The 26,239-nt window shown below is 43.6% G+C and overlaps 1 protein-coding gene across 2 annotated transcripts; it reads right to left on the bottom strand.

The window, feature by feature from the left end:
• Nucleotides 1-376: 376 nt before the first annotated feature.
• UBE2G1 (ubiquitin conjugating enzyme E2 G1) lies at nt 377-25,757 on the bottom strand. Of its 2 annotated transcripts, XM_063174150.1 has the most exons (6): nt 25,472-25,757; nt 10,889-10,991; nt 8,140-8,237; nt 6,898-7,076; nt 3,632-3,755; nt 377-1,574 (listed from the first exon to the last, which is right to left on the bottom strand). In XM_063174150.1, exons 1-5 carry the CDS (start codon nt 25,515-25,517, stop codon nt 3,669-3,671), a joined length of 513 nt encoding a protein of 170 aa, XP_063030220.1. In that variant the 5' UTR covers nt 25,518-25,757; the 3' UTR covers nt 377-1,574; nt 3,632-3,668. The 2 variants fall into 2 exon arrangements, with proteins under 2 accessions (XP_063030220.1, XP_063030221.1); XM_063174151.1 differs by lacking the exon at nt 25,472-25,757 and having other exon boundaries at nt 8,140-8,232.
• Nucleotides 25,758-26,239: the final 482 nt, after the last annotated feature.

The following is a 26,239-nucleotide window of genomic DNA, read 5'->3' as shown; positions in this document are numbered from 1 at the left end:
TAGGACTGAAGGCTTCTAAAATGCTGACTCTTTGACACTGGAACTCTTGATTTATCAGTGGGTGCTGCTGTGCTGTGGAAAGAAAAGAGATGAGAAGTTTTAAGTTCTTCTATAAAGTTTCTTTAGTCAAAGGCTTGAAAACTGTTTTGAGCAGATACTCTGAGATGAGTATTTGCTCACTAGAGATGGTTAGGGACAATATATAATAGGGATAAAGTTGTGTGTTTTATTTGCTCTTTCATAATTCAAGCTGAAGCACAGCATGTCCAACTCCTCAAGTGTTTGTGATGTTGATGATGTTCAGGTAAGTTGTGCTCCAGCTACAACTGTACCCTTCTCCTATTGTGATACTCAAAACAGCCAGTTTGACACATGATTATTGGAAAAAATTATATTTTGGAAGAACTCACTACAGAAGGTGACAGAATTCCAAAAATCAAATTACATGAAAATATACATCGCCATTTTCTTTGTACATTAGGTGAGGAAAACTCTGAAGTAGAAGGCAAAGCAGATGAAGGGCCACAGAAAAGAGTAAAGGAGGGAAACTATTTTTGATACCAAACCCAGAAGTTAGTCATTTGAAAGCCTACATGTGCATGCTTGAACTCAACCTTGAGAAAAAACAAGCCTCCCCCCCACACACCCCATCCCACAAACAGGCAATGAAAAAGGCAAACCAAAAATTTCACCCATAAAAAGCAGCTCATTCCTATCTTGGACTAACTTAGTCAACCAAACTTCCAAGTGAAAGCACTCAAGTTCTTGGAAGTTAAAAATCCATCAGGCTGCTCAAGGGTGCTCCATGGCCAGTTTTATTGCTATACCAAATTCAAGAAAGATGAGTAATTGGGTTTAAAAAAGGGGTGGGAAGAAAAAAAAGCACCTTTGAGACTACAAAGGTCATCATAAAAGAAGCCACAAGTAATTGATAGCAAATCCTTTCAGGGTTTAATTAGGAAAATTGTAAGTTCTGATGGGGGAAATAAAAGGGACCACATGTCCAAAAAAAAAAAAAAAAGAAAAAAAGAAAAAAGGAGATACTAAACTTTAATAAGCAAGAAATTTTAATTAAGCCTTGGTGGGTCAAAGGAAAATTAAAGTGGGAGGAAAAAAAACAAAACCAAAAAAACCAACTTAGTATCCTAATTGGTTTTGACATGCTTCACAAGTTGTTGTTTTTTTTTTTTTAACTCAGGAAACAATGAACAGGGAGAGAAAAAACCTGCTAAAATCTTTAGAATTTACACAATTCTATCCCTAACTACAGACAGCATTATTTGGTACAATGTGTATTTGTGGATGTACATGAACAGTATATATATTATCCGGATCATGTTGTGCTATGTACACATCTTTACAATTCTTCCTGAAGGTTAAAGCAGTTCATTAGATTTCAAAATGCGTAATCATCTTGTGTTGGCACTTGTTAGGCTCTTGTCAGCATTGATAACTGGCATGTTTTATTGCAGCCCAGTTCCAGCCAGTGTTTGCCAACTTGTAACAACAGAAGTCCAGCAATAGGTGGGTAGAGTGCAGGAAAAAAAACAGTGCCATGTTTCTCAATTGGAGACCTGCAAAGAAATCACAGGTATTAAAATAAAACCCCTCCTCACCCTCAATTATTTTCATGATGTTAATTAGTTTTTCAAGCTCAGGAAGATTAACTATTACTTGTTCAAGAGCTTCACATACCTCTGAAGAGAAGATGGATAAATCCAAGCTCATCACCTGAGAAAGCCTGGAGTTAGCTGAGCACACTGAGTGTCCAAGCTCAATTATCAGACTGTGGCTCCTGTACCTCGTGTTGCTTGTCGAGCGCGCAGCGTGCAAAGCTTTGATTATTCACACACAGGGCTAAAGATGGCAGATTTATCACTGGAAATCTGTGCATTACTTACTGTGAGAGGCAGGCACAGCAGTGCTCAGCAAGCACTGACACCACAGCCCCCAGTCACACTGGGCTGGTTTGAAACCAGCTGTGGCCCCTTCTCATCCAACTCCCTGCCCATCGCTCACTTGGGAGGAGTCACCAGACTCAGAAAAGCTTTTGCCTTCCAGAAAAGCAACACAGCCAATTACTTAAAATATTTGTCAAGAGCATTGTTTCACTATAGCTAAGTTCAACATGGCAACAGAGCTGAGGTTAGTTAAGGATACTCTGGAGTGTTACTCACAGTTACTCCCTTTCTCCAAGACAGGAAAAAAAAAGTCAGCAGCATTAACAATTCTTGCACTCCAGTTATAGGCAGTACAAGACTTTCTGTTCCTTTGCTTAGTCTTTTGGTCAATATTAAGCATTTTTCATGCTTAATCCATACTGGAGAAAGTTCCTTTCAATCAAAGCATTTCTGCAAAGGGACTGCAGAACTAATTTGTCACATATGGAGCCTTTCCCCAATCCCCCCCATGTTTACAAAAGGGTAAGAAAGGAACTCTCTCCTGTACAATTGTAATTAAAAAAAGCTACCCAGCAGAAGAATGTAGTAAGCTGCTCTGGTTCAGTCTGAACTACACACAGTGCCATTTTTCTGTCCCTGTGAATTATGTATGCTGTAGGTAACCAGTAAATGTGGATTTGGGATTTGCCAGCCAAATGGGTCAGAGCAGTTTATTTGCCAAACCAACCATTAAGAAAAGGCAGCTTCAACATGAAGTTCTGTTTTGCTTTGAAAAGCAAGAGTGGGAAATTATTAGCTCATGGAGGAAGTTTTTCCTTGGCATACCCAAGATAAAGTGACCAAAGGCCAGGGATTTAAGGGCCATGATTTAATACAGAGCTTTCTACAAGAGGTTATTAAAAAAAAAAAGTCCCATTAAAACTGAGATGGGATTGTATAAATTAGAGTAAGTATCTTGAGTCAGAAGCTCTTTAACAGGGTGGCAAAAAATGCAAATATCACATCAGCTACTCTCAGGTGAAAACTTGTCCAAGCTCTCAGATATGCCACAGTTCAGTTTCCAGGCAGAACACAGCTGTTTTTATGAAGCTATTCCCAAGCCTTCCTTACTGAAGATGTTTCTTGGGCTGCTGAAGAGAACACCACCTTTCTTGATATTATTAACTGGTAATATCTCAATTTGATGCTTTCTGCTGTGCCAGGAGACTCTGTTAAAACTCCCATAGATACCTGAAACAAACCCTTCTCAGTGGCTCCTGGCAACCTCACTGAAGTCTCATTTAACTCCTATGTGCAACATGCCACCAACATCTGCAAGACAATCCACAACTCCTGAGATAACAAGACTTTCAAGATGCTTAAGATTCTAGTAAGTATTCTTCACAATAATGAGTATCAAGGAATTGTCACCCCCTTCTATTAGTAACCTCTAAGTGCCATTAATAAAGCAGGATGAATTTTGATAAAGAGAAGTTCAACTTCTGAACAGCATAAAACACAAGAATACAAGAGAAGTTCCCCAATTTTGGCAGAACAGGCTGTCAAGTACACTTAACTTCTTTTGGTCTTTAGTACTGCATACAGGCAAAGAGCTCCACTGAGATCATGCAGCTGAGAAGAAAGGTTTGGGAGTTTCTTTTTGCTTTTGAGGGGGAGAAAAATACTTCAGCAACACTTAAGCAGGAAATCCTCAACTCAGGTAACTGACTCATCTCGAGAAGGATACTTACCCTGAAAAAAGTGAAGCTACTAGCTGCTGAATAAGTGTCACTCAAAAGCAGTTTCTTGGCTTTTTCTTACACAGCGGGCAACTTTTCTTTTAAATTCTCCATTTCTGTCTTCTCTCCATTCTTTCTGTAATTGAATAGACAGCTTTCAGATGTCAGTCCTACAACAAGGAGTTGTACAAGCTCTAGGAAGACTCTTGTTGTTTATGTTTTCAGACATTAGCCATCTATCAACCCCTAAATTTGCTTACAATCATTGAGCTCCTCACTGAAAACCTGTGATATTCAGGACTTCCTAAAGTTTGCTCTGGGTTTCTGTGCCAGCTGCTTACAAGACAGTGAGGATGTAATTTTCCCCTTGGATTTTAGGCACACTCCAAGACTAACCTGGTGGCTTACCAGTATTTCACAGTGTCTGTGCTAAAATCTATTTGCTTCAGCCTGCAAAGTAGCAGCAAACTCCATCTGTAGACCACAAGCTGTTGTTATTTAGTGTCTTTAACTGCAGTGCTGAGAAAGGTACACAGGTACTGTGAGCCAGCAGTTACTCTGAGATTTTTTAAAAGACAGTTTCAGTTCTCTTCAATCTAGCAAGGACACTCCAGGACAGAAATACAGAAGTGACAGTATCTAGAAGAGGCACAGCAGTGTCCTTAGAAAGCAAACAGCTCCCAGTTAGATATGGCTGTAAGATGCTGGCTCTGTGAGAAAGACCTTGGGAGAACACTCAGCTCACCTACAGGGCTGCTCTCTGTGACAGGGATGTGATTTCAGAGCTGCAGAGATGAAGAGCCAAGATAAAGATGAGCAGGAAGATAGGTAAGAGGGAAGCCTGAACCCAGAGATGCACCCATCAAGGTACCACAAAAACCTACAGGAGAAAGTGCAGCCAGGTTTGGTTTGTGCCAGGCTCACAAGGAGCTCAGATGAAAGCACAGGAGCACCAGGTGTGGTTAAGATTGATGTGCTGGGCACTTCCAGCCTTCCAGTCAGAAGTGGTGGGGAAAATATAAAGAACCCCTTATTTCATCAAGTTCTACAGTTCTTAGTTTCTGCTACAAGCAATATATTCTTACTGCAGGATGAGGGAAGGGGTTAAAACCTGTTCCACCTGATGCAACCTAGCACACAACACCTTTTCACCCCCACCTGGAGTGGAGGTTGTGGCACATTTGAGTGATAAATGGCACAACCTAACATTCATCACCTCCAAGCTCACTTAAACAATCAGTTGGAGAGCCCAGCATGTCTTAACTCCCCTATGAAAGCACAAATAAGGCTACTAATTAGTTTGTTCTTTTTCAGCAATTCATGCAGCAAACATTTGGTTCCTTGGACTGGGACATAGGACAGCTTACACAAGATGGCTTAAAGCCAAGAAAAGCATTGAATTTGTGCCCTCTGAGCTTCAGAGCCTTCGTTTTTGTTTCTACTTTTTCTAGTTGTAGTTCTATGAATTGTTCAGATTTGAATAGCAAGCAAAGTTTCCAATTTGACAGCTGATTCTCCAAAAATGTAATTTTAGGTCATGAACTGTTCTATTTGCTTTTCAAAATATTTATTCAGGTTCTTGATCCTCATTTTTCTCCCACCCCAAGAGACAGTACTCTAACATGCATAGTTCATTTTTCCTGAAGGCAGGTAAATCCCCTGCTCCTGTATATCCTGTGAATTGCCTGTGACACCTTATTCACTAAACTCACTTAAAAGCAGAAACTACTGACAGCAGATTAAGTATCTCATAGTAACTGCCAAAGTTTATTGCTGTTCTAAACACAGGAGCTGCTGATTCTTCATTACCCTGAGTATGTTTTTTGCATATATGAAGAGAGCTACAATCCAGCAGGAAAACCAACAGTTCTTCAGAAGTTCCTTAAAACATGTAATGCCACAGTCAAAAATAATTTCTAGCATCCAAAGTGATGCCTTACTACTATCTTCAGTCAAATTTAGATTTTTTTGTTCTTTCATGCTGGGCTAGAAAAAGCTGGTTTCATTTTTGACCTTTACCCTAGGCAAATTCATTTTGTGTCTAACTTTCCTGAGAAAAAACAAACAAACAAAAAAAAACAACAACCCACTCCTGAAGTAGTTGTCAGTGGGGCACAATACAGAAAGTCTGATGTCAGGAAGGTGACAAGCACAGCTAAAAGCATGTGCTTTCTCCAGGGTTAGGCCAGCTACATTCAACATACATGAGTTTGTGAACTGAAGAATTCTAACTGCACTTTTAGCATTTCATTAATGCTCTCAGCAGGAAATGTCCATATTTCCTGGGTGTCTGTTTCCACCAGCAACATGACACAAAACAGGGAGGTCCAACACTTAAAAAGGATAAATGAGGAAATTGTTCACTGCAACTTTTTGTTTGTTTTCTGTTTTCTTCCCATTCAATTTGTTCCACATGAGTCTGTTCCCATTACGATTTTTCAGAGAGCACAACCACCTTTGAAAATACTCACAACACAGCAGATCAAAGGCTTGGGAAACTACTGAACTCCCACCCACTTTGGGAAGGTACAGCTTGGCTGACAGAACAGGTTAACATTCCTTTACAAAATTGCATCTCACAATTCCTATCTCCTTCCTCACTCCCACAGTTAAAAGAGCTGGAATTTTTCTTTTGTGAGAAGACAACACTCACTGCTGAACTGCAATTCAGGAGCATGTCAGTGTTATGTCAGATGAGCAGGGCCTGAAGTCTGTCCCCCCGTGCCCTTCCAGAACTGAGACTTTTTTTCTCTCCTCACCACATTTTCCATCCTCATTCTTACATTCTGCTCTAAACACAGCTCTTCTAGAGAGCTGATAGCTGTGTTTATACACACTCACAGCACAGGCCACGGTCCAGAACACTGCATCAAATGCTTGCATCTCACACCTGCAGATTCACCCTGGTGTTTGGCTGTAAATCAGACAATTTTTCCTCACTGCTGAGCCAGTCAGTCTAGTCTGGGACAACCCATGCTGTTCAGCTGAAGGTGAGATGCCCACTAAAGCCTTTGTGTACCTTCTCAAGAGCACAGACCTACACAGTCAAACCCACTGCTCTAATCCATGGGACAGGAAGTGACAAACACAGACAAGTGAAATAAACTTCCCAAAGCTAATCAGTAGTTTTGTCTGACAACATCACTGCTGTTCCCAACACAATGGCAGCCTTAGCCTGTGACAGAAAATGTCCTTCCCAAAGTTCCTGTTTGCTAAACCAGAAGTGCATTGCAAGGTTTCTACATTGAAGACAAGTGGCAGAGCAAGGAAAGCCTTACCGCTGCATCAACATTAGCAGGAGAATCACCATTGGGATCTGCCAGCATAGAAATAACACTAATCATGATGGTCTCCACTGTGTGAATGGGAAGCCAACGTTCCTCAGGTTTTTCATAGCCATATTTGTCTTCCCCAGGCTCATGAAGAATTGAAATGCAGACATCGCCGTTCTTGTCAACTACAAAATAGAACAAGGCATATTTCAGTCATGAACAACGTGCTGGCATTTCTTCAGGACAGTCAGGAACTGCTCATCTTCATTCCAGCTACTCTGAAACACTGTTAGAGAAAACACTTTATAAAGAAGGAAAGTCATTAACTATTGCAGAGCTTAAACTGTAATAAACAGGGCTTGGAGGAAATCTGAATGTGCCTGGGCTCCTGACAGAGGGCACATGGGGAGGAGGGACTCAGTCTAACATCACACTGCAGCTCTCAAGAATATTTATTTAGCCAGGCTTCCACTAAAGCCTTTTCTGTTAAGTTCAGCAAACTCGAGAGTGACTTTTTTCCACAGCAACAGCATCAGCTGGATATTACTGGAACATATTGAAATATGATTTAAACTGCTGGAATTAGAAAGTGCCTGACAAGTACTCTGGTATTTCCAGAGCTGAAACTGACACAGCATTAAAATATTCTCTGTCCTTTTGATGGGAGCACTGTCTCCTCCCACCTTTCAACATCTACAGTTTCTGAAGTTGAAGAAAATTTTTCTTTCCCAGTAAAACCATCTTCTGTTTTATTTCACCTTCCCATCCAATCTCCATCAGTCCATAGGTAAATGAGACATTAGGAGAAGTCTCCTTTAGAGACTAGAAAATTTCTTTTCATGCTTCACTAGATGAGGACAACCTTGGGCTTTCTGTACTGAGCTGCCAAGTCAGTAACAGCAAGATGAAATAATTGAAGGTATAACAAAAGGAAGGTATAGAAGTCAAGCTTTTCCTCAGACCAGAATTTTGCACTTTGGAAAAAAAAATAAAAATCCCTGAACAATTAACAAGTATGCAAGAACCTACTCAGAACAGCTTCTGAAAATACTTTAAGAATATTTTATGCTCTCAGAGTAGCACTATTAAAACTCTGCCATTGTTATTACTTCTCTGTTAAGTGAGGATGGCAAAGTAAAAGCAGAGTTTCATATTTCTAACACGAACAGAAATGTATTTTATTTGTCTTCACTTTCTTCATTTTAGTTCTGAACTGCACAAAGAAATTGAAACTTTGACATTTCTTACCATTCGGATGCCAGATTTCTGTGATGAATTTCATTTTTGGCGGCCTCAGTGGGTAGTCTTTTGGAAAAGTAAGATGAGCCTTGAAAACACCACCTTCACTGGGGAATCAAAAATATCTTAGTAGAGTTTCTTGTAAGCTGAAGATCGGAACTTACTGATGTTCTAAGTTTACACCTCACACAACTGAACATCATGTTGGTAATTAACAGTATCAACACTTCCATATGCAATGCAAGGAGTTTCTACATTCACAAGATCCTTTCACAAGATACTGCCAGTTCCCCAACATGATCTTTTTTTAGAATTAGGAAGATGTTCCAGAGGGAAAAAACCATGGGAGTGGGAAGGGAGGGGGAAAAAAAAATAAAAAAAACTGCCAAGGAATTTACCATCTGGAATCACAACTTATATTTCTTTCCTCACAGTACATTTATTAAGAGGAAAAAAAAAAGATATTGCAAATAACTGCCTCTCTCAAGTCCAGCCCAGCAGACTCCCATTTTCCTCTGCTAGAGGCCTCAGTCCTAATTTTGTGGTCTCAGTCTGCAGCAGTGAGCCCCAGGGAAAAAATGCAGAAAGCTCTGGCTGTGTGTAGAGCATTAAATGTAAAAAGACTTCCAATGCCACCTTTTCAGCACTAAACTAAAGTGACTCAGGCATGACAGTGAGGTGTTCTGCATTAGTTACCCACTCAACTGGAAAACAATAATAAACAAGAGACATCCTGGTTTTATGTGCAGTTACAGGCCAGGAATAGTCCTTTTGAAAAGGTGAAGGTCTGTATTAGATGGAAAGGTTTACAGATGGAATACTCTGCTAATGTCAATAATATCTGTCCTGCTACTGTCATTTCTTCTAAGTGAAGGTTGTAACAAAATTTGGAATTGCAAAGGCAGGACAGAAAGTGGAACATAAACCCCAAAGATGGCATGAGATGCACGGTGTGAGAAGCTACTCCTCAGCAGCCACACACACAAACAAGAGGTGAACAGAAAACTGTTCAGTGGGATTTTTTCCTGTATTTGTAAAGGAGTAGGAGTCTCTAAAGTGCACTGGCTACTGAGAAAAAAGAAAAATCACATGTTTTATCATCATTAACCTAAGGGGTGCAGCTCTAGCAAGCGTCTAAAAAAAAAAAAAGAGAAAAAGAAAACCGAAGAAACAAACACAAAAAACCAACCCCAAAAAGCACTGCCTTTAAGTAACCTGGCTCTTTGAAGCAGCTGAGGGGATCTGAACCCACAGCATTTATTTTTCACAAGTTTTAGAAATGGCAGACAGTTTCCAAAGAATCCTTCATCCCAGGAGAGGTAAGAATTCCAGAAACATTGCTTTAACATCCATAATGTCAAGACAAAGGAGAGCTGGATTGCATTTGTTGATAGCCCCAAACCAGCTAAATCCTTTCTTTCAAACTGAAAACATCCTTCTTTCCCTGTTTAAAGAAGCAGATCCTAAAGCTACTAGGCTGTAGGGCATCCCTGCTTGCCCCAGATCAGCCTGTTTTAAAATGGATATACATTAGATATCAGTTAATGAAATACAGCTGTCAATTAAGGCACATCAATGCCATTTTTAGCAATATTCCTCATAAAAGGGTTTCTGTCTGTAGAGTAATGCACTAAATCTAAAGTCTTTTCAAGCAAACTCAGAATAAACGAAGTGGGACCAGGAATAAGACTCATGTTTGAAAATTGTTTAAGTTAAATTATTATATATGACCATCCTCATGAAACAGCCCAGGGAAAAAGGGTTCAGTGTAATACAACCCTGAAAAACAGCAACCAGGGACTGGAACAGAAGAGAGTTTCTTACCTAAAAGCCTCAAAAAAAATTTCAGGACCCTATAAAAGTGGAGTTACAAAAAAACACTATTGCAACTTTTAACACCTAAGATGACAATCAATTAGAAGCAGCATTAATTTATTGACAATATTTATAAAATAGCCATGAGAATATAACATGTTCAGAAAAGGTCAATAGGAGCTGGAGAAACCATCTCATGGAAAAACCACAGTGCAGGGAATTGAGGGAAAGCCAAGCAATTTGATAACTGGGTTTAAATACTTATTCAAAGTCTGCTGACAGACACACACAACTTCATGCTGCAACCAAAAGTGACCTCGAGCAAACGTCACTCGGATTTTGGATCAGCAGTTTAGCACTGCAACAGCTCAATGAAGAGAACAGAGGTCATCTTCAGGAGTACTCTTTAAACTGACCTCTCCTGGGCAGAGAACCTTTTCCCAGAAACTGGAGTAGATGATCACCCCAAAGTACTCCAGGGCACACTTGGAAGTTCTCCCACCTCAATCTGACAGGATTTGGAGCCAATTCTGTGGACTGCTGAGGTTTCCTCCAACTACACCCCACCTGAAGTGAGTATTTCCCCACCACCACACACGAAGTTGTAATGGTTTAACAAGGCACTATCAGCTGAACTACTGGCTCCCAGCAGCAACAGCAAACAGTGCATTTTATCTGCCTTACCTACATGTGAAAGAAAGCAGAAGCTGCCTCTAAGTGCACCTATTGTCTCTCTTTTCCATACCAGTACAAAGAGATCAGTGTTGCATTTTCCCAGGGGAGCAAAGCAGTTTAGAACTTCTACAAGCAAATCCAGCTATTTACAGGTACTCTGCCAGCAACAGGAGAGCATCACCTGATTTAGCACAAGGTTTTGGTGAGCTTGTATTAGAACTAGTAAACCCGAGTTCATTCACGTTTCTGTGTAAGTATCAGTACTTACTATAGTGTATCTGGAGGACCAATAATGAGGACTTCCCATCGATAAAGGTCATTGTCATCTATTAAGCCCGCTGAAAAGCCTTCCACTGGATTTTTGTTGAGCTCTGTGTAGGAAAAAGAATTTAAGAGATCTTTAAGTGTCTATAATACACATTTGCTGGTTTTGCTCCTGTGCCCATACACGACCAAACACCTCCATGACATTTGGTGCTTTCTCATGGCCTGAGTGAGAGCCCTCAGCTCCCCCACCACAAACACTTCAGTCAGAGCTGGGACCATGTCTGACCCTAAAATCCTCCCAGTGTAACGTGAGCAAAGGGCCAGAACAACACACAACTATGGGGCATGGTATCCTAAACCAGATACCAACAAGTGTTTAAGTCAGGAAACTTCTAATAATAATATAGGCTATAACATATCTAATAATAACTTCTAATAAGTCAGGCTTTCTAATAATACAAGAGCTTTACAAGAGCCCCAAGAAGCCAGCTTAACTAAAGTCTGTCTTTAACTAGAAAATGTTAACAGAAGACCAAAGTCCCATTATGTTTTTATTTAAAAGCAACATCCTCCTTTGTTTAAATGATTTTTCTTTCAGACTCTGGAAGCATTTGAGGCCTGTGCCAGTGAATTCTGGAGACAATGATTTACTTTATTTTCAACTAGTACAAGAGAACATAGAAGATAAGCTGCTCTGCTGTTCAGATATGGAGTTGTGTGGTTTTATTTCTTCCTTTTGCTTCACAGTGTTTTCCATCAGTGATAAACTACAGAGCATTCTAAGTGTACAGGCTACTTCATACAGATGCTGCCAGATAGAGGCTTCTCTGGAAACAGCTACACACAAATAAGTCACAGCTAGGTCCAGACTTCACTGAAGTTCTGTTATCAGCCTGCTCCAGGAAAAAAAACTGTAAGATCTAGAATTAAACCCTCCAATGAGTTTTGTCTATAATCCAGTGATGAGGGTAGGAAGGTGAGAACATCTATTAACTGACAGGTTCAAGTCAGAAGTTACATCAAATGCAATATTTATGCCAAATTTAAATTCTTCATCCAGCTATTCCAACAGTAGATACAAAGTCCTGACAGATCTTGGGTACTTAGGATACAGGAAGGGGGGAAACAAGTCATTCCTTCAACTGGTCAGTAATTTGCAGATTAAATAAAGAATGGTAGTTATTGTGGGAAAAATAGAAAAAAACCAGCCAAGCATACTTATTTTAACCTGTCAGACTCTATGCAGTCCTCACAATTCTGCTCCACAGCACAGCTTGTCTACATATTCCCATTTTGCAAACCTAAAAAAAGACTGAAGTTCAGAGGGCCTTATAATGCCCTCAGGGACATTCAGAGGAACTTCAAGAGAGAACCTTGGACCCTTCTGGAGAAAAAGCTGCCATTAGGTCCAAACTGATTTGCCCCTAAGCTTGCAATCACTGATGGCCAGTTAAGCTCTGAACTATTAAAGTGAGGCTGAAAAAGGCAGGAAGAATCAATTCAAGCCCTACACAGAGGAGTCTAAGTCCACACTGGGAAAACAAAATGCTCAGCTCACATGAAGGAACCAAGGTCCTGAAGAGGGAGACAGCAAGAACATCAACTTTAGTCATGACTAATTTAGTCAAACTTATCCACAAAGATTTCTCAATTCTAAATTCCCAAGGGACACACTGAAAGGGGTTTCCCTGGGTGTAATCAGGAGCTAAGGTCAGCCATCCAGCCCCCAAGGTGCAGGACAAAGATTTGGGTAAAAAGAAAGAAAAGGAACATCACAGGCTCTCTAACCAAAGTGCAAACCTCAAACCCAAGAGCTACAGCATGGCCATGCCTCCTCTAAGCAAATCAGCGTTCAGACTCTGGTATTTATGAACTTTGTGGAAACAGCTGCACAAGCTTGAGTAACTATTTAATCTTAGCTGGAAGGGCAGATAGCCTAGGTGAGCATCTCACCTTAAAAGAGTTTCACCAGTCTCTTACTACCTCCTTAATACAAACATTTCTTCAGCATGGTCTATTAAAAGTTCCACCACCTCAGTAGTTGAATATAACCTGCTTTTTCAGGCAGGATTTCATTAAAAATTTGCCTATTGCTTGTGAAAAAAGCCATCTCTGCTCAGGACATTTACATCATCTCTTCAGATATTATTAATACTGTAATACAGAATACCCACTGTAGTAACTACAGAAGTCAGTAAAATGTATTATTTGAATTCTATCTCACCTAAGACTTTCAAACTTGAATTTAAGCCTGGGAAACACAACCCCATCATTTCTGCATCTCCACATAGAAAAAAGGATTTGTGGAGTTTTGTGTGAACTGCTGTAACTCAAACTGCTCACATTCAGCTTCTTTCTTGTTTGCAAGTTATCACTGCTCACTGATAAGACTTTAAAGACTGCCAGAACTTAAGACTAAAAAAATTCAGAATGTTTCTCTCTATTTAAATATGCCACATTATTTCCAAAGCAAATATACACATTTTCTTCTCTACTTCTTAACATGTACTGTTTCAATTTCTTTCTACGTCTGTCTCAACCACAAACAACTTTATCCCTAAGTAGTTCAAAACATTTTTTGTGTATTTATTCCCAAAGAGAGCCAGCTCTTACACTCTGACTCTCACCCAGGACCATGTAGCACTATATTGCAGGAGAGCTTGGGAGAAGGGGTAAGATTGCTGGGTGCCAACTCCTTTAATGTAGAACATCTGTAAACTGTATGAAAGGGACAATGATTAACAAAAATCTTCAGTTCAAGCAGTTAAAGAAGATTGCTTAGTGGATGTTGCCTATAAAGCAAATGAGCACATCACTTCTTTTACAGGAGGTGCCATCAGTCTCAGCTTGTGAAAAGGTTCTTTTCCTTCCATGACAGCAGCATTGAAGCACAGCTCAAGCAGCTGCTGATTGCAGAAACACTCTTAGGAAAAACAATGAATATAAGCTCGTGCACCTTCCCCACGAGAGGTATGCAGAGTTACCATCAGCAATTTAAAAATGAGCTTTTCCATCCAGATTATTTATGTTAAACTAAACAACATGGCTGGCAGGCAGACAAAAAAGGAAGTCTCAGGAAAGTTCTGCACTGAGACATGAAAAGCATCATCCTTGGCTGCTTCACCACGCCAGTAGCTGCTACTCATTAAAACCTGCAAACACCAAGGGCCCACGGTTTGTTTGGCTTTGTTTTTTTTCCCTGGATATAGTGAGTGCTGCGGAGCAGGAAAGTTCACCAGCAGTTCCACCTGCCTCTCTGCTCTAGCTGAGGCTCACCCAGCAGTGAAATCCATGCACCAGAGCCCAAGGGAGCAGCCAGGCAGGCAGGGCACACAAGGACCCCACACACAGCTCAGTGCCAGGGCTGCTGCCAGGCCGGTGTCACTGTCCCTGAGCGAGGGACAGCAGCCCTGCAGCCAGGGCAGGGGACACCTGCTCCCCGTGCCTGCCAGCCCCAGCAGGGACAGCATTAACTGCCTGCAGCCTGAACAGGAGCTGCCCAGAGGGTTCAGCAGGGACAATCCTTCACCCACCCTGCCCTCAGTGCAGGGCCTCTACAAAGCCCAAAGAGCTGCCCTAGAAGTCCTGGAAAAGCAGAGAAGTCAGACACCTGTGAAGAATTGGATCTTTACACATTATTTTTCCAATAGCTTTACTTTGAGATTTCTTCTTCAGCTAAAGATATGCTGTACTTTTTAAACATGAATGAGTACATTAACATATTTCCATTATGTCCATACCTAACTAAATGCCATTTACTTGCAACTAATATACATTACAGTCTGTTGTTCAGCATTTCTGACAATGGTTTTTGCATTTCTGATTATTTAATAGGCATTTTTCTACTCAACAAAATAAAACAAAAATCTAAAACACTCACTGAGTGTAGAAGCAGTTTCAGGTAGAGCCCTTTGCAGACCAAGCAGCAGCTGACAGCCCAAGCAGCACACACCTGGACAGCTGCCAAGCAGCAACATACTTGGAACAGAATCCATTGTCTGCTTATAAATTAGACATTCAGTTCCTATAATCCCAGTCCTGAACCTGGGATTAAATCCAATACCTGATTTGGGAGGTGAGGAAGACTAAAGGCCCATAATCCAAGAGAGTTTAAATCCAGAGCAGATTTGAAAGCCCCATGGCTCCCTTTCCACATGATCTGCCACACAACTCACTGTCTGTCCCTTTAGCTCTTCCCAAAGCAGAACTAAGTTACCATTGCCTTAAACTTGAGCCAACACAGTACCATGGGCAGCACTTCCAGTTTCAGTGTTCAGTTTACATCAAGCTACTGATGTTCCCACACTCACTGAAACTGCCTTTATTTTAGCCAAGAGACTTCACCAACCCCAGAGCAAAACAGCAGCAGCAGAAATGACTAAGCAGAAGGAGGCCCACAGCTCCCTAGGACAGCTATGTAAGGCATCCAAACTTCTCAGCCTGACACCCAGAGAGCCACTGAGGATCAACTCTTCCAGTATCTGAGCTACACTGCAGTACAAAGCTTTCAAAAATATGAGCTCCTATAGTTTTTTAATAGCAGCCTGTTTAGTAAGTTACACAGTGTGTGAGTTTTGTGCAGCCAGTGAATAGAGCACAACACAAAACCAGACTATGGAGCCCAGGTCCTGGCTGAGGCTCCTGGACAAACCCTCCAGCTGTCACACACAGCTCTCAGGGCAAGCAGGCCATTCCAGCACTTCATACCTGCTGCACCTCAGACTTGTGTTGTCTCAGCACCAGTCAGGAAATGTCTATAAACTGTTCACACTGAAAATCCTCATTCTAGACTCTTCTTCTCTGTGACTTCCACACAGTCCTATTACTTCACTGAGGTCACTTACAATTTCCTAAACTTCCCTCCACACAGGACCCAGCTGTACATCTCAGATTCTAGAGAGTCAGAGATTATGACAAAGTAACAAGATCTCTCTGTGGAGATGTATTCCCCAAGCTCTCCATTTCACCTTTCATCATGTTCTGTCTTGCTCCACGAGCTCATTCAAGAAGTTCAGACAAAACCTAGTACCAAATACACACACACTCCTGATAGCCACTGTGGGAGTGACAAACAAACACTTAGAACAGATTAAGCCTCTGAAGGACACAAATTATTTTAAAGGGAGACTAAAGTAGTAAAGACAAACCTGTCTTTAGCAGATTCTACCAATCATTTCAGTAGAAGCTTTAGGTTTGACTTTAGCCTGGTAACTAATTTCCAGTGCTCCACACATCACTCCTTAATAAGGGCAGCACTTCAGACATTCACAAATCAAATTTTCTGAGCTCAGAGAATGTGTAAGAAGGGTTGCACAATACCAGGCAAGCTGCATCTCAGTGCAGTGCCACACATCTCTGTGTACTGCTTCGCCTGCCATCTCCTCAGCTATACCTGTGAAGTCTTCCTTAGATTTGCACAGGAAGCAGATTTTGAAAGGACAGAGGACAAGGCTGGAGGCTTCTTGTTTGATCTTTGGTTTTATTCCCAGTCAAATTGCTAGCCATGGCCATAGGTCAGCTTGGCAAACAAGTGGAGAGCAGCACTAGCCCTAAGTCCCTAAAACTGCCACTAGCATGAGGATTAAGGTACTAGAGAAACTGTAAATAGAGATTGGAATTATTTTATGAGTAACACATCACATTATTCTAGAACTAAGCTAAAAATTGAGCTCCTTGATTTTGTATATTCTGTAGCTGCACGGTCATAGGAGTCATGGCAATTGTCTAGAGACAGACAATTGTTAGTCCAGATCAGTTATTTAGTGGAAAACTGAGTCTTAAACACACCAACCAGGAACTTGCAGGTCTTTGGTGTTGCCTTGGTTCTTAAGGAGCTCCCCACAATCCCTTAAGCCCACAGGGGTGGACATCAGCAGACACTGCCAATGCTCCTTTAGATTTCTCTCTCCCAGGTCTCAAAACCAGCTCTTAGACAGCCTCAAGTGGAACACAGACACCCAGCACCTGATCTGACCCAGCAGCCCAGTTTCACAGCCCACAGTCTGCTCCTGGGCACCATTTCACCTCAGAGTCCTACAGACAGGCAACAACAGTCACAAGCTGTTTTGAGGCATTTCCTTTCTGCAGCACTGCTCATACATGGACCCTTCTGTGTGCACACTCAAACCAGTCCTTTTCCAACATCCCATGCTACAGAAGGAAGGTCTGCCTCCCCCTCCCTCAATGCCATCATTTGCCATCAAGCAAATATCTAAACCTTAGTTACTGTGGACACATTGTGCCCACTAAACCCACAAATCTCTTCTTTCAAAACAAATGTGGTGTTCAAATTACTTTCCTGTCCAAATCACTGGAAATAGAAAACATACTCATCTGATGAAAACCTTTGAATGCCAGTGTTGTTTGAAGTTTTGAAAGTTATGCTTCCAGAATTAAGGTTCTCAGCAGGAAGTTCAGAATATATGCTCAAATTACCATCAGCCATGTAATTTTGGTAGAAATCAAGGTAAGATATTTCCTGAATAGCTTTCTTTGCTAGAAGCATGCTGGGTATAACATCAGACCAGAATCCAGCACAGTTACAGTACCCCAGGTTAAAATGGAGGTTGAATAAGGTCTGTTAAAAGCCCACAACAAAACCATTCCCACTAAGTTCTGAATTTTGAGGGGAAGAGTTAAGAGGAAGGGAAAAACAAGGACAGCAAAAAAAAATTGGAACAGCCCTGATTGGGAAACCCACATGTAAAAGGAAGCAATTATGTCAGCAGGGAATATTCAGTGCAGTGCTTTGCCCAGAGCCACATTCACCTGTCACACTCAGTGTAACAGAAATGCCACCTCCACTTTGTCCTCCACGTTTCATGCCTGTTTCCACTCTTAAGAGTTAGATTAAGTATTCACTTGTCTAAGCATACCTGCATTTGAGATGGTCACCTCAGCAGCACTCAAGAGATCTTCTCAGGGTAGGGGGGTTCCTGAGACACCACTGATTATCCCATCCCGAAGCAGGTGTCAGAACCAGGTCAGATGAATCACACTCTACACACATTTATTTCTCTCACCTGCAGAGAGACTACAAGTTTCATATGCCTACTGCACACAACTGCTGGAATTTGGCAGGACAGGTGCCATTAATGCAGCTGAATTTGCCATGGACAGGACAAGTTGATTAACTCCTTAAGAGCTAATTATCACTAGACTAAAGCTAAGGAAAAAAAAAATCCATCCAAGCATCTTCTGAGCAGTCACATACACATTAATCATGAAGCACTGAGCCAAGGGTTCTAGGATGTGTATGGTTCATAGACAAAACCAGACCAACATCAGAAATCCACTGAGAAGGCTCCATGCCTTGCCCATGCCACAGGGAGGCATTAACATCTGAGGGAGATGTTAACGTCTAAGCTGTTGTGCAAGTCAAGAACAATTTTCCAGCTTGTTTTCTCTCCTGCTTATAATATGAATAACAGGCTTGCATATCCTAACTTGAGCCACATTGTTATTTAGAATTGTTTTAAGACATTCCTTTAAATGACTCCTGACAGCACCATCTTCTAGATCAACAGCAAATGCCAGCCAGCTAAAAAAACAGCCAGCTTGACCTATGAGGTGTATGATGACAGCACAGAAATGTTTCCCTTAACAATCCACACACACAGAGACTGTATGTGAAAACCTTTACAGAGGGTTTCTATCAAAGTTTTTGTGATTATTCTAAACCTGTGCAAAACCTGCTAACATTTCTGTCCAGGAGAGCAGATATTTTTATGGAACCCCATTTCAATTAGATTGCTATACTTAGTGTTCTTACAAGGTCTGGATATCTGATCTCTGCTCCAGCTGATATGCCTTGGACTTGAGAGCAGGAAAGAAAAGCAAGGATGAACATTTACACTTGCAGGGTGACCTAAAGCTCAAGAGAGAGACTGTAAGTGAAAGATCTCAAGACCAGACACTGAAAGGTGGGCACACACCACTGAAAGCTGCAGCAGAGGGGCAGCTGGGTGAGAGCAAAGGCCTGCACTGCCCTGACTCTGTTCCCATACACTGGAACAAAAAGCAGACTGGAGTTTCAGGAGTCACACACCCCCCTCCTCACACAAGCCACCTGCTCTCCTTTTTCCAGGCACCCAAGGCTGCACACTCATTTAGTATTTTGTCAGCTCTTGCTTTCAGAAGAGCAGCCACCCTTCAGATCAGTTCCACTTCACTGGAACCCCATCTCTATGCTAGGAACAAACTGTTGTATTTTACATCAAAACAGAAGTTGATTAAACACACTACAGGAAGAAAATTTAGCAGAATGCCACTTGAGGCAAGCAGGTTTCACCTACAAAGGTCACTTATTTTCAAACTGTTTAACACAGGGCATAGGGGGTACTAAAAACTACATTGTACCAACCACAGAAGGGATCAAGTAATCCTACATTTGTTGAATATGTACATATTGTTCCAAGTTTACCTTGCACTAAACAGAAATTTCAACAATATACAGAAAAGCCAAGGCAGAATCAGCTATAATTACATGTGGCTTCATCTGAAAACCCTTCAGTCTACTTGACTGTTCTCTATCAGTTTCTCTTAACCAAATACATATATAGATAGCAAATCAATAAATCCTTAGCTTGCAGTTCTGCAGCAAGTAGTTATAATACTGAAGTTGGAATCAGTATTAATCACACAATAAAGACATTTTAGTTGGTTTTTGCATGATTTAACATCTCCAAACGAAGCTCTTACCAACAAAGCAGAAATTCTGATGGAAGTATTTTCTGAAATGGTATTAATTTTGCTCCTTACTTCAGAGGATCTCCAGCAATGTCCTCCCATTCACTATTCTCAAAGCAAACACAAATAAATCACTGTACTGCCAGATCCAGATATGCCCTTACTTCGGTGTAACTTACAATGCCTTGTCTGGGGGTAGCAGGGAAGGAAATAACTCAGAGCTAATGGTAAGTTTGGTTCTTTCCCTGAAAGATTAGTAAGCTGACCTAGGCAGAGCCAAGGCAGTGACTCCTTGGTGAGGCAGGTTATTGCTTCATCCTGTTTAAGCAAGTGGTTGAGTCATCAAGCCCTTCCATTCTGTTTAGCTAAACCTCACCTTCCAAAACTGCCAGCACCCCTGAAATTTTGCTGGTGGTGCTGTTATAAATATTCTTTCCTTTGAAGATGCAAAGTTCAGATTATTTCTACAAGAGAAGCATTTGGAAAACCAACACGTAGCAGGCAAAGTTCGCCATTAGTCACATTTATCATTTATTTACAGTGCAACAGAAATTCAGGCTGCAGGTGCTGCTGGAGTGACTGGAGTCTGAGCAAGGCCTGTGTTTTAGCAATGATATTGTCTATAAAGTCAGCTTTGATAATTCTGTCAGCACAACCTCACAGAAACAGGAGTAGCTCATCTGCTATAACAGGGCTGTCAGGGGTTAAGGTGAGGGCTACACTCATGCTGTGCCTAAGTAACCCAAAAAGCATCAGACAAAAAAAAATTGATGGTTGTCTAAAAACATGAAAGAGTCTTCTAAAAACAATATGCAGTGGTGTTTATAATTTCAGGACCAATTAAAATGCTAAGTTTTACATGTGCAGGACCTTAGAGTCCTAATTATTTGGGATAATACAGAGTATTAGTGTCCATATGAACAGACCTTCATAAAGGAGATAACAGGAAATCTAGTACCAAATTAAGATTTCACTCAGAAGCACTCAAATGACTACCTTACAGACAAACTTAGTGTAAACAAAGGCTTCTTATACACCAGCCACCCCAGAAACATTCATCTCAGCCTTGATTTATAAAGTGATCTTCACTCTGCAATTCCCTCTCCATTCACTACTCAAACAGATTTTTAAAGAAGTCCTAACTGCCAAGAATTCAACTAGCTCAACATTACCCAGTAAGATTCAGAAGAAAGTAAAAGTTGTTCAACTGTCACATTAAGTATTTAGTAGTTTTCCAACTTGCTAGTTTCTAATTAGACATTTCTACTTTGAAACAAAAGCTGCATACACTTTAACCTGAAATAATGCCATGTTTCTCACGTTTAAGAAAAGCATTAGAGTGGCTTTTTCTGTATCCTAAGTTGGAGATTATTTACAACCCAGCTCAACTTCAGCCAACAAAGGCATGGTTATTCCCATTGCCAGTGCTCCATGTTTATGTTCCAGAGAACTCGCACTTCTAGTTCCACTGTGTGCTGCTGCTTTAACTGCGTCCTCCCTGTGATTCTGCTGGTTCAACCAGACAAGTCTGCCTGCTCTAAAGTCTCTGTGTCAGCAAGAATTTGGCAGAAAGATGAAATAAAAGTATTCACAGACATACCTCAGTCTGTAAAACCTTCGGGCTTGACAGTGCTGGAGACGGGGAGAGAAGCTTTACACCCTGTTGTCTGCATCTCTTTTTAAAGAGCATAAAGTTTTGGGGCTGTAAAAAGAAGTTTATCCTCTACCAGCTCCCCTGAGGAGTGAACTCTGCTAACCCAGTGCTAAACCAATCTAAATTTTTTTAAGTTAAGGGGCACTTGTTTCTTTTAGTTTTTCCTACACTCTGCCTGGAAGAAATGGACAGGTCATGGCTTCTATTTCACATTATTATCAAGCCACAAAGTGTCCCCCTCCTCCAAAAAAAAGCCCAAAAAAACCCCAACATACAAAATAAACAAAAACCTCAAAATCAAAAAGAAACCTCCCCCCTGAAAAAACAAACAAACAAACAAACAACACCCACCAAAAAAACCCAAACACCACCAAACGTAGGAACAAATATATTTGAATTAAGATATTTCCAGAAGCTGCTACTGCTTACAATTAAATTGATTTGAGAGAGAACCACATTTAATTTAATTGGCAGATATCCACAGATATCTGATCCTCCAGCTCTAATTAGACCACCCTTTTTAAATGGCTTTGATATTAAGAGATCTCAAATCATCACTTCCTTAAGACATAAAAAACCCCCAAAAACCCAAACCCATAAAAACTACTCAAAGTTCTTACTGCTTTGAATTGTTCTTGTGCCTAAATGGGGGCAAGCACATGTCAATATAAAAACAGCTACTACACTCAGTCCCTGGGGATCCAGCTCAGTATTTCATTAGCAAAGGCACTGTGAGCCACACAGAACTTGGGAGATTAAAAAATAACCCACATGTAACTTGAAGTTATATTTTGTGACTGTCATTGAATGTCCCTTCTCTCTGAGCATTATCAGTATCCAGAACATGCCACTGAAGCACACAAGCATGTTGTACATGGTGCTGCGGTACCAGCTCCCTGCTCAAGTTACAAGCCAGCTTGCTTTCAAAAAAAAAAAAAAAAAAAAATCCAAGTCTGTCTTCATACACTCATTGGAGCATTGGAAAGCAACTTCAGGTTGTGTTGTCAAGTTTTGTGTTTGGTAAGGCCACTGTTTCACATCTCACTGACAGCCAGCAGCCTCATCAGTTGACCTGTACTTTGGCAAAGTGCTCAGGAATTAAAACAGCTCATTAAAGTGCTCCATGGCACACACCTTCTCTCCCCATAATTAAGAGCCAAAGCATAGGGGGGACCAAACAGGTATCTACTCTGAGAACTACTGTTTAATATTCCTCTCTCCTCCTGCCATTGTCTTTTCCTCTGGGCACTGAAAAGGGACAGTCAGGGCCTCACCATCAAAGAATTTTTATATCCCTCCACCATTGTACAGGTTTCAGATTCTCACCTCAGCCTCCCTTCATTTCTGGATGTCTTGCTTCAGCATCAAATCTGTCATTATCAAAGCATGACTGAATGATCCAGAGCAATTTAAAGTAGCTTAGAGCACATAACTCACATCAACTGTGTATTTACTGTTCTCCAAACCCAACCACCAGGTACAACTCCATGACTCACCACACCTGATTCAGGCAAAAGCTGCAGGGAGCAGAGAGACTGAATATCAGTCCCACCAGGACAATCACCACCAGAGTGGTGGCTTTTGGTCTGAGGAAGAAGAAACAACGTGGGTATTAACAAAGGGACACGTTGGAGCAGGTGAGACTTGGAAGACAGTCAGCAGCAGGGAAGGGAAATCATGAAGCTCAGATTCTGCAGAGCAGAGTGCAAGTGGCCTGACACCAGAAAAACCAGTGCCAGTCCAGTGCCAGCCCAGTTCAGATGTCACACAGGAAATAGTTTCTTCCATACATGGGAACTTTCTCAGGTCAGTTATTCCATGTAGGACTTCTGAAGAGTTCAAGACTCTTCTTCAACGCTCACCATACTTCATGCACACTCAAAGTCACTTTTAGTATGCTTTCAATTTCTTTTAGCACATGTAAAGGGATACCAAAGGTATTGATATTACTTAAAACAAAACCCCCAGAATAGCTGCATGATGCAAGAAAATGGCTGCAGTCAGTACAGCTGAATCAGGAATAGGGGCAACTAGAAAAGCTGACCAGTTTTACCAGTACACATAAAGCCTTCAGATAAGAGTGGGCAGAAAGTTAAACAGAAGTGAACCCCTACATCTAGCAGTGTACCAATGTTCTTACATATCCAACCACTCTGTGCTTACACAAGGCCTTAAGACCTCACAAGAAAAAAAAAAATTAAAAAAATAAATACACCACAGAAGCTGAATACTTACTATCAAGAGACTTCAACCAAATGTCCAACTTTCTTTTGTGCAGCACAATTACTAGATTAAAAGAGAAATTCCAGACAGCTGAACAACTATTCTAGGTTACCAAATGTTTTTTTATTTAAATCAAGTTAGAAAGCAACTATTCTACACTGTTTCCCTGTCGGGATCATGTATAGGAGAGAGAAGCCTCACATCACATCTAGCCTGGAGCCCCTGCAGTAAGCCCATATCGAGGCATTATTAGCTTATCTGAACGTGCAGACACCTCACTGAATGTCACTAATAACTTCAGCAGTTACCAGGGCATTAACAAGTCCATGCTCATGTTCAGGACTAAAGCCACCGTATGCGATTTTTAACCACAGTACAAGATTTGTTGGGGTTTTTTTAAGACCTTTACCTTAAAGGGGCAAAACGTTTTGTGCTAGTAGTTAACGATACTGAAGTTTCTCAAACTGATCACCATCCAAACCCAGAAAACAGGGCTGGAGATGCACAAACACATCATCCAGCTCGCTATACCCGGTTATGCAACCTCATCTCCTTACTGCTAACAATGCTGCTTTCCACCCTAAGGCTTCCAACGACATTAACTGAAGTTTGGGGCCAAAATCCTGCTCCGGGAATTCCTGTGCCACCCAGTGACCCCGTGCCTTTGTATGGCTGCTCGGCCAACTCCAGCCAGCTTGGCAATTTCCCGAGTTTAGGTACACCTGGCACACGTTTCCTTAACTGGGTACGAAGCAATTTCTGACGTAAGAGACAAAAAAGGGGACCCGATTCTCCCAAGGCACCGTGCAGACCCGCGCGCTTCCTCGAGCGGATGGCCGTATCCCGGCCCAGCAGGCAGAGGATGCGGCGAACATGTGCAAGTGGGGGAGGGAGGAAGGCAGCGCTGCCGGCTCGTTTCCCTTTAAGTGTGGCAGCGCACACATGGAGCCGCATTGTGCGGCCCCGCGCATGCGGGGCCCCTCGGCGGGGCCGGGCCGGGCCAGCTCGGCCGCCCGCCCGGGGACAAAGGGAGGGGGCGCGGCGACACCGAGCCCGTGTGACACCCCGATGACACCCCGCTCCCCTCGGCCGCCGGCCGGCCCGCAGCGCCCGGGCCGCGTCCGTCCCCCGGCCCGGTGCCCAACTCCTCCTCCCCCGCGCCCGTCCCGCCCTCTCGCCCCCGGCGGACCCCCCCGCCCCTCCCCGCGGGTCCCCCCGCAGCGCTCCCACCCGCTCCCCCGCCCGCAGCCGCTGCTGCCCGGTCATGTCCCCCCCGCCGGTGCCTGCGGAGCCCCCGCCGCTTCTCCTGACAACAAAGGGGCCGGCGGCCTCCCCCTCCCGGGCACGGGAGGTGAGGGGGAGCCGGCGAGGGGAGGCGGGACGAGGGCACCGCAGGTCCCCTCGGGAAGGGCTGCGAGTGCGGGGAGCCAGCCTGGGCCCAGAGTGCCTCGTTCCGGGGGTGGGGGAACGATCCTTCTTGCTCCGCTTCTTTCCGGCGCCTCAGAAACACCCCCAAACATCAGCCCGCACACAACCCCCGCGCTGCGGGACGAGCCCCGGCTCGGTTCTCCCCCCGCCTCAGGGAGACGGGACCGCAAGGGGAAGGGACGAGGAGTCCTCCAGCCTTGGTACCGGGGGGCTGGGGGGTGCCGACAAGCGCAGCCGGGGCCACCCCGCGCTCCCCCGGCGGGACGGGGACAGCCGAGGGGACGCTCCTCCACCGTGCCGGCCCCGCTCCCCTCCCCCGGCTCCCCTGGCAGCAATCGCCGGTCGGGCTCCCCCTCCCCCGCTCGGCCTAGTTCCCTCGGCTCCCGGCTGGGCACAGCACGGCGAGGGGGGGCCGTAATCTCCCCTTCCCCCTCACACACACACGCACTCCCGCCCGCCCCCCTCCCCGAGCCGGCGCCCCTTCCTTCCACCGCTACGGGCCGCGGCCCCTCCGAGGCCGCCCAGCCGCTGCTCCCCCGCGGCGGATCACCCGCCGCCCTCCCTTCCTTCCTCCGCCGCCGGCCCAAGTACCTGCTAGTTGTCTCCGCAGTAGCAAGGCGGACTGGAGCTCCGTCATTCTCCCCCGCTCTGCCCGGGGAGGGAGTCCCAGCGGCGGCGGGGACGGCGCGGCTCCTGGCGCTGGGAAAGGTGGCGGCGAGCGTCCCTCAGCCCGTCTGCTCCGCGCCCGCCGGGGGTCTGGCTCGGCGCCGGCCGCCACAGCACGCAGGGTCCCGGGCAGGGCAGCGCGGCCGTGGCTCCGAGCCGCCCTCCGCCTCCTGCTCCGAGCCCTCAGCGCCGCCACCTCCTGCTCCCCCCGCCAGGAATTTCACCGCACTCGGGCCCGCGCAGGCGCACTCGGGCCGGCCGCTGGGCTTCCGCGCCGCCATCTTGAGAGCGGCTGAGGGGCGGGAGCCGCGCTCGGCCGCCATGTTGGGAAGGTCCCTGCCTGCCCTTCCTGAGTCAAGCCTGAGTTAGCGGAGAGGAAGGGAGAGCGCTCCGTGAGGGGAATCTCCTCACGAAGGACATTTAGGGACACAAACTAAAGCACAGCAAGTTCCACCTCAACTTGAGGAAGAACTTTTTTATGTGAGCGTGGTAGAGCACTGGGACAGACTTGTGCAGGGAGGGCGTGCAGTCTGCCTCTCTGGAGAAATGCCAAACTCACCTAAACCTTCCTGTGTCACCTGCTGCAGGTGACCCTGCCTTGGCAGGGGTTACACTGGCTGATCTCCAGAGAGCCCTTCCAACCCTAACTATTCTGGGATCTGCCGAGGCCCTCATGAAGGCCATTATTAGGAG

Source organism: Melospiza melodia, chromosome 21, assembly GCF_035770615.1.
Source record: "Melospiza melodia melodia isolate bMelMel2 chromosome 21, bMelMel2.pri, whole genome shotgun sequence".
Taxonomy (NCBI): domain Eukaryota; kingdom Metazoa; phylum Chordata; class Aves; order Passeriformes; family Passerellidae; genus Melospiza; species Melospiza melodia.
The sequence above is the reverse complement of the archived record's forward strand: the minus strand, read 5'-3'. Positions and strand labels throughout refer to the sequence as shown.